This window comes from Episyrphus balteatus, chromosome 1, assembly GCF_945859705.1.
Source record: "Episyrphus balteatus chromosome 1, idEpiBalt1.1, whole genome shotgun sequence".
NCBI classification, from domain to species: Eukaryota; Metazoa; Arthropoda; class Insecta; order Diptera; family Syrphidae; genus Episyrphus; species Episyrphus balteatus.
In genome coordinates this window covers 19021744-19034251 of record NC_079134.1, presented here as the reverse complement: position 1 = coordinate 19034251, position 12508 = coordinate 19021744, and the positions used below count along the sequence as shown (strand labels likewise).

At 32.1% G+C, this 12508-nt stretch overlaps 2 protein-coding genes across 2 annotated transcripts; one reads left to right on the top strand and one right to left on the bottom strand.

Annotated features, from left to right (window-relative positions):
• Nucleotides 1–589: 589 nt before the first annotated feature.
• LOC129906298 (WD repeat-containing and planar cell polarity effector protein fritz) lies at nt 590–6476 on the top strand. The gene is made up of 7 exons (XM_055981997.1): nt 590–1177; nt 1264–1564; nt 3629–3953; nt 4010–4635; nt 4690–5956; nt 6012–6162; nt 6219–6476. The coding sequence occupies exons 1-7, from the start codon at nt 775–777 to the stop codon at nt 6323–6325; spliced, it is 3180 nt and encodes a 1059-aa protein (XP_055837972.1). The 5' UTR covers nt 590–774; the 3' UTR covers nt 6326–6476.
• Nucleotides 6477–10423: 3947 nt separating this feature from the next.
• LOC129906305 (39S ribosomal protein L48, mitochondrial) lies at nt 10424–11338 on the bottom strand. The gene is made up of 4 exons (XM_055982008.1): nt 11207–11338; nt 11028–11132; nt 10842–10975; nt 10424–10775 (listed from the first exon to the last, which is right to left on the bottom strand). Exons 1-4 carry the CDS (start codon nt 11216–11218, stop codon nt 10484–10486), a joined length of 543 nt encoding a protein of 180 aa, XP_055837983.1. The 5' UTR covers nt 11219–11338; the 3' UTR covers nt 10424–10483.
• Between the last annotated feature and the right edge of the window lie 1170 nt (nt 11339–12508).

Genomic DNA, 12508 nt, shown 5'->3' with positions numbered 1-12508 from the left:
TCCAACTTATAGAGAAGTGGATTTGACCCAACATTACTCTGAACCCCTCATATTCGGGAATGCCCAGTGTTCGTTTATTAAACTGTACGGAAATAGGAAATGTGATGAAATATATAATATAAAACCTCGTTTTTGTTATTGAAGTTATGGTACTGCTTTTCCGGCGTGTGCACAAATTAGCAAAAATATCAAAGGGATGTGCAATTTAGTTCTTATAATTGTATAATACTTTTGTATGTTTGATGTGAATCTACATTACACACATTATATGTTATTAAAGAGGTGTTCCTTTATACTAGTAAGTTTTCCAGAAGTTTAGATTGCTTCCCAACACATAAACTGTTAAAAAAAGTTGATGTAGTAAGGTTTTCATAGTTTTTGTTTTTTTTTTTTTAATAAATTCAAATTCCCTGGCCGTTAACATCGTATTTACAACTTCCGGTGAAAAATTCTTCAACTTCCGATCATCCATTCCACTTTCTACCATCCACGATCCACTTATTTGACAGTTCCACCTACCAACACTAGCGCTCAATTATCTCACGGCACGATCATGAAACTCTCCCAGAATGTCATAATTGTTTTTATTTTCATTTTTGTTTCGTGTCAACATAATTTTATGTTTTAATTAAGTTATTTTTTTTTTTGTTTGTAGTTTATAACTGTATTTTTATTATTAATTTTTAAGTAATGTTCCTTTTCGTTTGCATTCCAAACTATAAATTTCTAATCGTGCAATAAGAACAAAAAAACCATTTGAATTCTCCACCAATAATGTTAACCCTCGTCAGTGAATGCCATTTCTGGACAAATCGAGATGAAATCAACATAAAAGACACCGATTATGGTGCTTTCAAGTATCTCCGTAATCGTGACATTGATCCCGATAACATCCTCCAACTAGCCAAACGTGAATATGCCGAAAATCGAGATTGTCAAGTTATTCTAAAGAATCAAAAAACTTCGCGCCTCAAAGACAACATCAAGAAACTCGATGAATTCTTTCAGACACAAAAAATCATCCATTCCGAATGGCGAACTGGATCAGTTTTGTTGATACTCTTCGCCAATGGAGTGATTTGTCATATTTCAGTGGATATCTATGTTGGTGACATCCTTTGCTTGGTTTTCGACAAGTATTTAATAGGGAAGCTAGCTGCTGACGTGATTACTGATGGTGAGAAATGTTACCTATTAACAATGCACTTGATTTCTTTTTCTTGTTGGCTTTCTTTTTCACCTTATTCGTTATATTTTCTTTAGCAATTTTCACACCTCAGCACATTGTATTAGCTTACAATACAAATCAAGTGACTGTGGTGCATCTGCAAAAGCCAAATATGCAACCAGCTGTGCCTGAGAAAATTATCAATATGGATCCAAAGATATTTCATGTTCTCATACCGGGCACTGGGGAGAGAAAACTTTCCCGTCGACTGGCTGTTAATCCAAGTTGTGATTTGATTGCAATTTGGACAAAGAGTTCGCAGAATGAAGTTTTTCCGTGGCGTCCGACAGTTAGGGATCAGGATCGAGCTAATATTCATGTGTTCAAGTTGAAGAAGTAAGTATGCAATTTTCTTAATTTTTGTAAAAAAAACATTTAGTTTGTTTGTTTTTAATCTTTGTATCGCAATCCTTATATTAGTTTAATAAAATACCAATATATTTCGAAGTAATTCCTCATCTTCAGGGCCTGAGTAAAATTGTATTCCTTTTAATATTGTTATTTTATAAAAATGCTTTATCCATGTTAATTTTACTTAGACACTGAAGATGAAGAATTATCTCGAAATATATTGGTTAAAAAATTATATAAAAAGGCATTTAATGGAACTAAGGAAGGCGATAGATGTGAAATTAACATAAATAATCTAAAAGTTCAGCAAAACAACTATTGAATATATTGAGATTGATTTTTGAAAAATGTAATTTTACTCAGCTATTTAATTTTACTGATCGAAATTAACTGGGATGTATTATTTTTAAATTTAAGTTAAGATGAAATGATTTTACGATTTTATAAAATTTTATTTGATTTTTTGTTTGATACTATCCCAATGCGCGAATTAAAATCTAGAAGTAATCCGCCATGGTTTGTTTCGCATTTTAAAACTTTTAAAAATAAAAGAAATAAGGCCGGGTTGAGATAGAATCTTTCGAGAAGTGATAAGACACTTAGATTCTACCATGAACTGCAATTTGACTTTGTGACCTATTGTAATTTTTTGTACTCTGAATTTATTTCAAAAACTGAATTCGAGCTTAAAATTAACCCCTTTATATTTTGGAGATACGCTTATAACACTGGTCGACAACGAAATCAGAATTTCACTGGAACGTCATGTTTTTGAAATATTTGAATATTAACAAGTCAAAACCGCGTTTTTTTGGGACTTTTGGCGTCGAATTGCATTACTATTAATTTTTTTTTAAACTAATTATGCAATCTCACAAACCCATATTTTATCGTATTAAATAATTTATGTTTATTCTTTTTTCAATATTTTTTTTCTAAAAGATATTTAACATAATAATTTTATGATATCTCCAGTTTTGGATAAAAAAAAGCAAAATATTAGATTAAACATCAAAAAGCATATCATTTAAAGTTAGTTTTTCAAACCTTATAGCGAAAATATTTATGAGTTTTTAATTCAGCACACTCAAGTTTATAAAGATTAAAATTCTTCCTGTTATATGTGAAAATCAACATGGTTTTGTGAAGAAAAAATCTACAATCTAATTTACTACAATTCTGTACATTTTGTTTATATTCATTAAAAAAATATTTCCAAGTATTTCACAGATTTCAGAAAAGCATTTGATAAATTAAGTCATAAAATACTTCTCAGTAAGTTAAATAAAATTGAACTCAGCGATCATTTTGTTATGTGGATTTCTTCATAGGTCATGTTTAGAAGAAACCGTTTTTGTAAAATAATTTCTGGTGTTCCACAAGGGAGTCACTTTATTCCTTTGCTCTTCGTTTTATTTATAAACGATCTTCCATCTATATTAAAACATTAAATAATATTAATTTATGCTGATGATTTAAAAATGTTTAGAAAAATTAACTCAATAACGGATTGTGAACAACTTCAAGATGATCTAAACGCATTTTGGAAATGGTGCAACAACAATCGTTTGATGTTAAATATTGAACAACAACAATCGTTTGATGTTTAATATTGACAAGTGTAACGGCTCGCGTGCACCAAATCCGTCATCGGCCGAAGTATGCTTGCACGTTGTCGGCCGAACTCGGCTGATCGAACCAAACATATAGAAAGAAAATAGAACGACATCGTCAGTTGATGAACGATGACGCCCGATAATAACCGATCAACTGGCATAATCCGAACATGTTTGTATTTTTCGTCAGTTGTCAGTTGTCGGGTCGGACAATGAGTTTTACACACAAACTTAATTTAATTAATTATGACTATCATTTTAACCCGCCAAATTTACATCATGAAACAAGTTTTTCTGATTTTGGAATCGTATTAGATTCAAAATTAGCATTTAGTCACTTCTTTAATTAAATTCTAAAAATTCTATTAACGTATTAAATAAAGAAGAATTAGGTTTTAATTGATCAAGAGATTCATTTTATTTCCATTTCCAGTGCCCAATTGGAGGCGATATCATACGCTTGGTCAGAGAATGATCCTCTGCGAGTTGACTTCCTGCGTTCAACTGGGAATCAAATCTTCATAATTGAACAAAAAGTCTCCAGAAAAGGTGAAGTCAGTGCAGAAGTTTGCTCCTACGAACTAGGTGAAGGAAAAATGCAACGAGCGATCATTACATCCATCCCGATGGGCACCCAAATCTGTTCCTTTGAATTTAGTCCCGATCAGGAGAAGTTATTCCTCGGAACAATCGATCGTTATGTGTGCGTTCATGATCTTGTCAAACAAACCAGTCGGTTTCTTCCAAAGATTGAAATTGTAAGACTTCCATTTGGGTTGAAAAGTTCCTAACTAACACATTTGTTTCCTTTCAGATTCCAACAAAATGTAGCTGGCATGCGGATTCGAGTCTCATCATGGTTGGCAATGACACCGCCCAATTTCAGTGCTTCGACATCGCTTTGCAGCCCATTGCGAATCAACTCATCAGTGAGGTTGTAACGCCGGTAAATCTACTCGATCTTTCGCACTACTTTGCCATCCAGCCAATGTTGCTGGACATGAGTTTCAGTCAAAAACCTGAAGTTCATAATTTTCCCTTTCCCTTCGCCCAAGCTGATTGCTTTTTGCTCCTAGTTTTCGATAATGGACCTGTAGCTTGTCTGAGATTCGTGTGTGGTGCTGGAATGGCTGGAGACATCCATAATTCTGGCCTAACAGCTGATGTCATTTTGGATCGATATTTGTCCATGAACCATCTGGAAAAGGCTGTTAATCTCCTGCAAGCTTTGAATTGGGAGACCTATGGAGCCATGTGTCTACTTTCGTTGCATAAAATTGCGAATTTTGTCTTCATTCAAAAAGAACTTAAACGAAGCCGATTGGAATTGCTGACAAAGGCTCTAAAGACATTCACCGATGGTTTGAGTGAGGAAACTAAGGATGAATTTAGTGATCAGGTGTACGACATTAAAAGGAGGTTCTTCTTCTTTCTTCTTCGGTAAGAGATGGATTTCATTTTTAGGCCCTGACTTAATTTGACACTTTTTTCTAGGAACAATCTCTATGCTGAATCATTTGATGTGGCCATGGACATTGAAGATTATGACCTATTCATGGATCTTTTCCATGCAACACGCACCAACCCCGAACTCGTAGAATTGTCCCATGAAGCTTATGCTCAAGCCGAACTTCTATTCGATGAAAGCTGTTCCGGAAGCAGTGAATCAGATACATCTTGCTCCGAGTCCTCATCCTACTCGGATAACTATCAGAATAACCAAAAATCAGGTGCAGTAAGTAGTCATCGGGTGATGGGTCAGTGGAAGCATGAAAAAGCCGTTAGCACCCTAAAGAACTATGTCCCACCATTGCCGTCATTCAAATCGAAGATTTACAACGCTGAGAATATTAAAATAAACATTCCAAAGCCTGAATTGAGAATATCAACATCGGCGGATTTCAATTCGCCAAGTCGAACGGCGACTTTAGCTCGCACGAAAAAAGTCTCCACCAGTCAACAACTAGAGTTGAGGCAAGATGAGCAAATGAATAGTCGAACGATGCCTCTTCGAAACTCTGACTATGGGTTCAATGAGGAGGCAAACAGATGGACAGGAACGATTCCAAAACCTGAACATACGATGGTGGATCCAAATATTCCCGGTACCAGCAAAGCAGCTACTCTATTGAGGAATTCCCACTCTCTAGAGAATCACTCAGAGTATAGAAATGACTCACCTCAGGATTATATGATTGAAGAAACAACCTTCATGCCACGACCAAATCTTTCGAATTTCGGTCGACTTTCTCAAAACATTCCACCACCATTACCAGATTTGCGTCATTTGCAAATAACTTCGCCCAATGAAACATCATCTACATTGCAGTGGGCTCAAGTGCCAGATCAAACACTGGGCATCCCAATGATACCTAATGCACCCACCCATCCTTATATGCCATCTACGTCCCATAATATTCTTCCTCGTGCCTCAACACATTTAGCTGGAACCAATGATTCTGGTTCGCCAAGAATTCCACCAGATCAAAGTGGTGGTTTCCAACCGAAAATTTATCATCATCCATTGGTTTCGGTGACGATACCACCGACAACGATGTTCACACCGATTGATGAGTTGCCTGTGCGTTTGCCAATTCGAAAGCCAACTGCATCGATTTTATCGAATGGATCTAGTTTAGTATCGAATAATACACTTGCGTCGAATGCCAATACTTTGAATGGAACAACAACAACGAAAAAGGATTCCGGGGAGAAGAATAAAGTCAAGTTTTCGGATACTGTTCAAGTTGCTGTGGTTCCTGTGAGTTTTCTCTCGGTTTTTCAATTTTTTCTTTACTTAACACTTTGCTTTTCAGGAAATCCCTCGTAAAGATAAACCCCTGCCGCCAAAGCGAAATGGTCATATCCGTCCGAGAAATTTAACAAATCCCAAAAAGGAATTAGCCGATAGCTTGCCTCTGTGTCATCCACATGATGATTATTTAAAAGACTTTGATCCTTTACCAGGTACTGACATTGTTCTAATTTGACTGTCTAAGTAGAATTAACTATTTTTCTTTTAGAAGAATCTCTTCCGAGAATCTCAAAATCATCATCAAAAGATAGTAAATCACAAAATGAATCGAAAAGTAATCCGTCCATAAAAGTCGTCCACTTTGGAGTGGTTTAGACTACTGTGTTTTAAAATTTACATTCCGTCCCCTTAGCCGATAGAGAAAGCTTTAAATTAATTTTGGTAGTTTTATAAGTTGGAAAGTTTTTAAATCTTTTTTTTTAACAATTATATTAAGGTTCTGTTATAGAGTAAATTATTTCTTTTTAAAATAAATAATTTTCTAAGCAGAAAACAAAAACAGTCATTTTGTGTTTTTAAATAGTAAGGAAAGAATGAATGATGAAAATTCAAAAACATTTATCGGCAATAGAAATCCGTTATAAAGAAAACATTGAAATAAAAGTAAAATTTCCCCTGAATAACTTATTGTCGATAAATTTCAAACTTAGCTTTTTACCATTATTAATATTATCAGCGTTTTCTTTTTTAGATGACTGGAGCGTCTTTCTTAATTAGTTTCTTAAAAATTCTCGAAAATGCAAAACAAAAAATAAACAAAATATCGAAATAAAATCATATTTTCTTTTTTAAGCCTTGTTATTGATCATGTATTGAAACTTACAAGTTCTTTAATTATTTATTTAGACTAAACTATTATATTGATGCAATTGATAAAAACTAATTCATATTGGTTTCTCCTAAGTTTCGATGGTTTTTTTCAACCTTCTGTAGTTTTGTTTTTTATCAGTTTTTAAATGATTTAATATTGTTCTTTTGAATAAATAGGTCTCAATTTTAATTTATAAGAATTTCTGGCCACATAAAGGCCTAAATCCCGGGAATATAGGGAATAATCACTCGATTTCACTTCAAAGACTTTAATTTTTTTTCGACTTTGGATACATATTCATATGGCTGTAGACGATGAACATTTTGAGAAGCTGTTAATCTTTAAGTTTTGAGATTTTTGAAATGCACTACGTAATTATTCCCAAAGGAGAAAATTATTATTTACTTTTTTTCTTCAAAATCACAGATCTACCTACTACGGTCATGTTTTCGTTATACCATTGCATAAACACTTACCCAAGTACATAGAAGGATTTTCTAGTTTAGTACCTACCGAAGATTAAAAAAAAAATCAGAAACTTTGTTTACATAATATGTATTTCGTTTGGAACAGGCAGGTTCTATAAGAGGTGATGTCAAAAAGTTCGTGGAATGGCAGGGAGGAAAGAGGAAATTTAACATGTTCTTTTTATTTTTATTTACAATAGGGGAAGTGAGGTCAAGACCGCCTATGGGGGCAAGACCGTTTTTGTACTATGTTGTATGAAAAAAAATTTAATTGGCAGGACTTGTAATCTAAAATAAATGGCTTCTGGTAAGATCGATTATGTCTATAAGTATGAGCAAGTTTGGTTGAAATCCCGAAAAGTTATAGTAAATTTTGTGATTTTTCATCAAATCGTCATGTTTCGTGTAAAAAGAAATTTGTACTTTTTTAAATGACATTTTTAAAAGTCTTAACTTTTTCTTTTTTTGTAATAAAAGTTGGGAACCGACGAAAATATAGCATACGTTTGTGATTATTGCAAAATGATTCCATATTTTAAGACAAAAACGGTTTTATTGTCAACAGAAGCTAATAGGGCGGTCTTGCCCCCATGTGGAGGTTTTTTGTAAGATGTTTTTTTTTTTTCAAAACTTACTCAGCCCTATTTATAAATTCATCATAGAGATTACATAGCATTATGTACTCTTTATAATGTATTTAAACAAAAAATTGTGATTTATAATATTTATGCAACGTTTAATAAAGGTTGTATAAGCTAAACGAGTTTTTAGGTTGTTTAGAGCCTGAATAAGAATTTATTTAGCTTAAATGTCATTTGAACATCAAATAATTTTCAGAGAAAGAAAAAAATATCAATATTTGTATATATTTTTGTTTTTTCATTGAAGAATTTATTTTTTTGATTACATTTTCAATTAAAATTAAATTAAATGAACAACTTGAAGTCAACTAAATCAAAAAATAAGAAATGTGGAGATTTGTTCCTGATATAATTTACGAGATATAAATTCATGTGTGTAGTGTATTCATCTTTTTCTTATGTGTCTACATTTTCATACATGTGAACAATTTGTTATCAAATGAAATGTGTTTTTTTTAGAGATTTTCTTCTACATATGACATTGAGAACTTTCGCTCACGTTTTTGTTTATTTTTGAATCAAATGGAGTTATTTTATCGACAGATGGAGTTGTTTGTCGAACTTATTTTCCATTTTTAGTACTTATTTGGACACAAACCTAGCATAATTATAATTGCTAAGAAAATGTTTTTAAAATAGAAATTTATGTAACGTTGCATAAAGGCTACATAAAACTTTATCAGCCCTATTTATAAACTCATCATAGAGAGTACATAGCATTATGTACTCTTTATAATGTATTTAAACAAAAAATTGTGATTTATAATATTTATGCAACGTTTAATAAAGGTTGTATAAGCTAAACGCGTTTTGAGGTTGTTTAGAGCCTGAACAAGAATTTATTTTGCTTAAATGTCATTGGAACTTCACATAATTTTCAGAAAAATAAAACATAGCAATGATTTGTATATATATATTTTTTTTAATTGAAGAATGTATTATTTGACAATTTGAAATCAACTAAAACAAAAAATAAGAAATTTGGAGATTTTTTCCTGATATAATTTCCTGATTTATGTATATATGTATGTAGGTATATTATATGACATTGAGAACTTTCACTCACATTTTTGTTTTTTTTTTTTTTGTTTATTTTCGAATCAGATGGAATTATTTTATCGACAGATGGAGTTGTTTGTCGTTATAAAAAGTACTTATTTTCTTTTTTAGTACTTATTTGGACACAAACCTAGCATAATTATAATGGCTAAGAAAATGTTTTAATAAATAGAAATTTATGAAACGTCGCATAGAGGCTACGTAAAACTTTATGTATTGTATAACTATGCAGCCGTTTAGAGCTGTTTAGCGAAATCTAATAAATAAGGCTGTATGTATTGTATAACTATGCAGCCGTTTAGAGCTGTTTAGTGAAATCTAATAAATAAGGCTGAGACTGTCTTTTGTTCAGTACTTCTTTTATTTTTTTTTTTTTTAATAATAAGATTTCCTACAAAAAAGATTAAAATTAATGAATAAACGCTTTATTTAAATTAAAAGATTTTTTGTATTGGTTTTTAAGACGGTTAAACACCAAAGGGGCGGTCTTGCCCCAACTTCCCTTATATTCTCTTTTAGGCATAATGCATTCATAACATTTTTAGAATAGTTTTTAAATATAGTACAAGAAAATTTTTTTGTCAAGCTCTTCAAAATAGGGAGATATTCCCGAATTCACCTGTTCTTTCATCAGTTTTTGGATTAAAATAATAATCAGTAGGACCAAATCATCTGTAGGCAAGTTTTTAAAGTCTAGATGTTAATATTCTTAGGTGGGCTTAATTATAATAAAAATTGAAAAATTGAAAACCGTTATTTTGACAGCTGTATGTATATTAAAACTTGTACAAAATGGTATACAGAATTGCTATCGTAATGTTATGCGAATTAAAAGTGGGCTCGATACCTACCAAATAAGGAAAATTATTTTTGTTTTGAACAAAACGGATTAAATGGACTCATTTGCAGTGAAGGCATTTGTCTCTAAAAAAAAGAAATAAGCATAATTAAGAGAAGTATATAAAAAGAATGAACATCGGGAAAAATTGTTTATACGTTTAAACTCTAGCTGGATGTATAGGAAAATGTAGATGAATGTACTATTGAAAAGTAGCTTTAAATTAATTTTTTTTTTATTTTTCTATCATCAGGATGTTGATTTTGATTTCAAATTTTTTAATGTTTAACGCCAGTACCTATATCAAATTATAAAATTTTCTTAATTCTTAAGTTTATCAAACATCTAGGTAATTTACTATCTTCAAGATTTGAACATTTTTCTTAATGACCATTTGATATCTGTTTTTACTAATGTTTGTGAAATTTTAAATCAAAAGTGTTTAATATTATAAACTTTTTATTAGAAAAGGGTTCATACTTGCAGGACAGCTGCAAGTATATCAATTTTTATTGAAGGTTTTGAATGAACAACTTAATAAACTTTTCAGCAATATTGCACATAAATGTGCTTTGTTCCTTTTTTATGATAAAACACAGAATATTTTTGTTTATTAAAATTTATTTACCTTCTTGTTTTTCTTAATTCTCAACTATTCTACTTTTTCTTTGAAGCCTGCATTTCTTCAAGTTGTGCCTTTAGTTCTAACAAGTCCTTATCGGGAACATATCTTCTTTCCTCACAATCATCATCATGCTCTTGAACAGACAAATTAACACCCTCAGGAAGAGCAGATTGTGCAATGCGAAGAAAGACGGGATAAATCGGAACATCGACATCGTTGATTTGTAGATTCCTCTCATACATGGTTAATTTGTATTCAGAATCGATTATCGTAGAATTCGGTCGATATCTTTGAATTTTAGATTGTTGAGGTGGTAGAGCATAACTTTGAATATAAAATCCTTTTCTAATCAGAAGATGTTTGTTACCTATATGATTGTAAAATACTTACCAATCAGAAACATCCAAGTCTAAGTACTCAGCAAGGCTATGTAGAAATCTTTGATAAGATTCCAAGATGGGATAATCATATCCTTTTATGGATACGTTAAGACTTTCATATTGAGGGTATTTTGGTTTAAGGGACTGAAAATCGACTAGAATTAATTAATTAAAAAAGGAACCTTACAATCCTTACATCCAAATAATCGGGCTCGAACAGACTGTATTTTTTGGTTGAACTCAGTCGACAAGGGACTGTTGGCATTTGTCCAGCAATTAACCTACTGGTTAATGGAATAATCTGAAAACAGGTAGGATTTAAATTAAATTATATTACTACCTTTTAATTAAATTAATTTAGAAATTAAAAAATACCTTTTTGAACATTTTTTAAAGTTTTCTTTGGGAAAATAGAAAAAAAAAATTAAAGGGGGTTATGCAAGTGTCAGAAATTAGAAATGTCAAAACAGATAGGTGTGTTTGTTTTTCATTTTTCTCTCTCAAAGTGATACCAAGTATTCATAATAAAAAACTGAAATTTATATAAAGCCAGAACCATTAGGTGTGTTTTTTTTATTACCACCGGTCTTAAGGCTTGGCCACACCGGAGGGTATGCGGTAGCGGTACGGGTAGAGGTAACGGTACTTGTATGAAAAAAATTCCAAACTGACATATCAACGTTCAGATGTGGAATTTTGTTCATACAAATATCGTTACCGCTACCCGTACCGCTACCGCATACCCTCCGGTGTGGCCAAACCTTTAACTGGACAAAAAAAACGCCTCGGGGCTTAACCTGAAATCTTGGCAGCACTGTATATTGAATGTTCCGAAAACAGCAGGCACAACAAAAATTTAGAGTTGTCATATTTTTCGCTTTCGTCATTTTCTTGTATTTTTCATGTATGTTTTACAAAGAGATACAAAAATGTATGCTAGCAAAACTATTTTAATACATTTTGTCCTTCCAAACGTGAGTTTTCACGTTTTTAAACAAATTCTAAACAATTTATGAAAAAATTTATTTGGTAGCACAGATTTAAAACTCTTCAAAAAGTTATGCCCAGAGAAATCTCCGGGCTAAACAACTAAGCCCAAGGGCCTAAGGTGTTGTTGTATTTAACATGTAAATTGCTTAGCCCAGACTGCGTTTTTTTTGTCTAGTTAAGACCGGTTGTAATAAAAAACACACCTATTGACTTAATATATATGGACTGCTAGAAGTCAGCTAAGGTTGGCTCCACTTGTTTCTTGCCGATACTAGTACCCTAACCAAAAGCTGAGAATAAGTGCAACATTTTTGACAATCGATATTCGTGCTAAAAAATTAAAAAAAAAAAATAGGTAACAAACGAAAAATATAAAAACAATTTAATAGGTGTGTTTTTTTGTTCATCTATATAGATTTTGTGCAAAAAAACGACATCGGGATTTTTGAAATCCATGCAAACATTTGGCACCACTGTATATATACTTTGGCCATGGTATAAAAAGACAAGGTATGATCATTAGAGCCGCCATCTTACAAAATGGGGTAATAGTGTTTTGACGTCTGGCATTTGGCAAAGTCAAAAGCAACAACAATTTCCAAGACAAATTTGTTTACAACAACAATTTCAATGGGCTGGGCTGTCAAAACACTAAGTAGCCATCTTTTTTTCTTTCATTTGACAGTT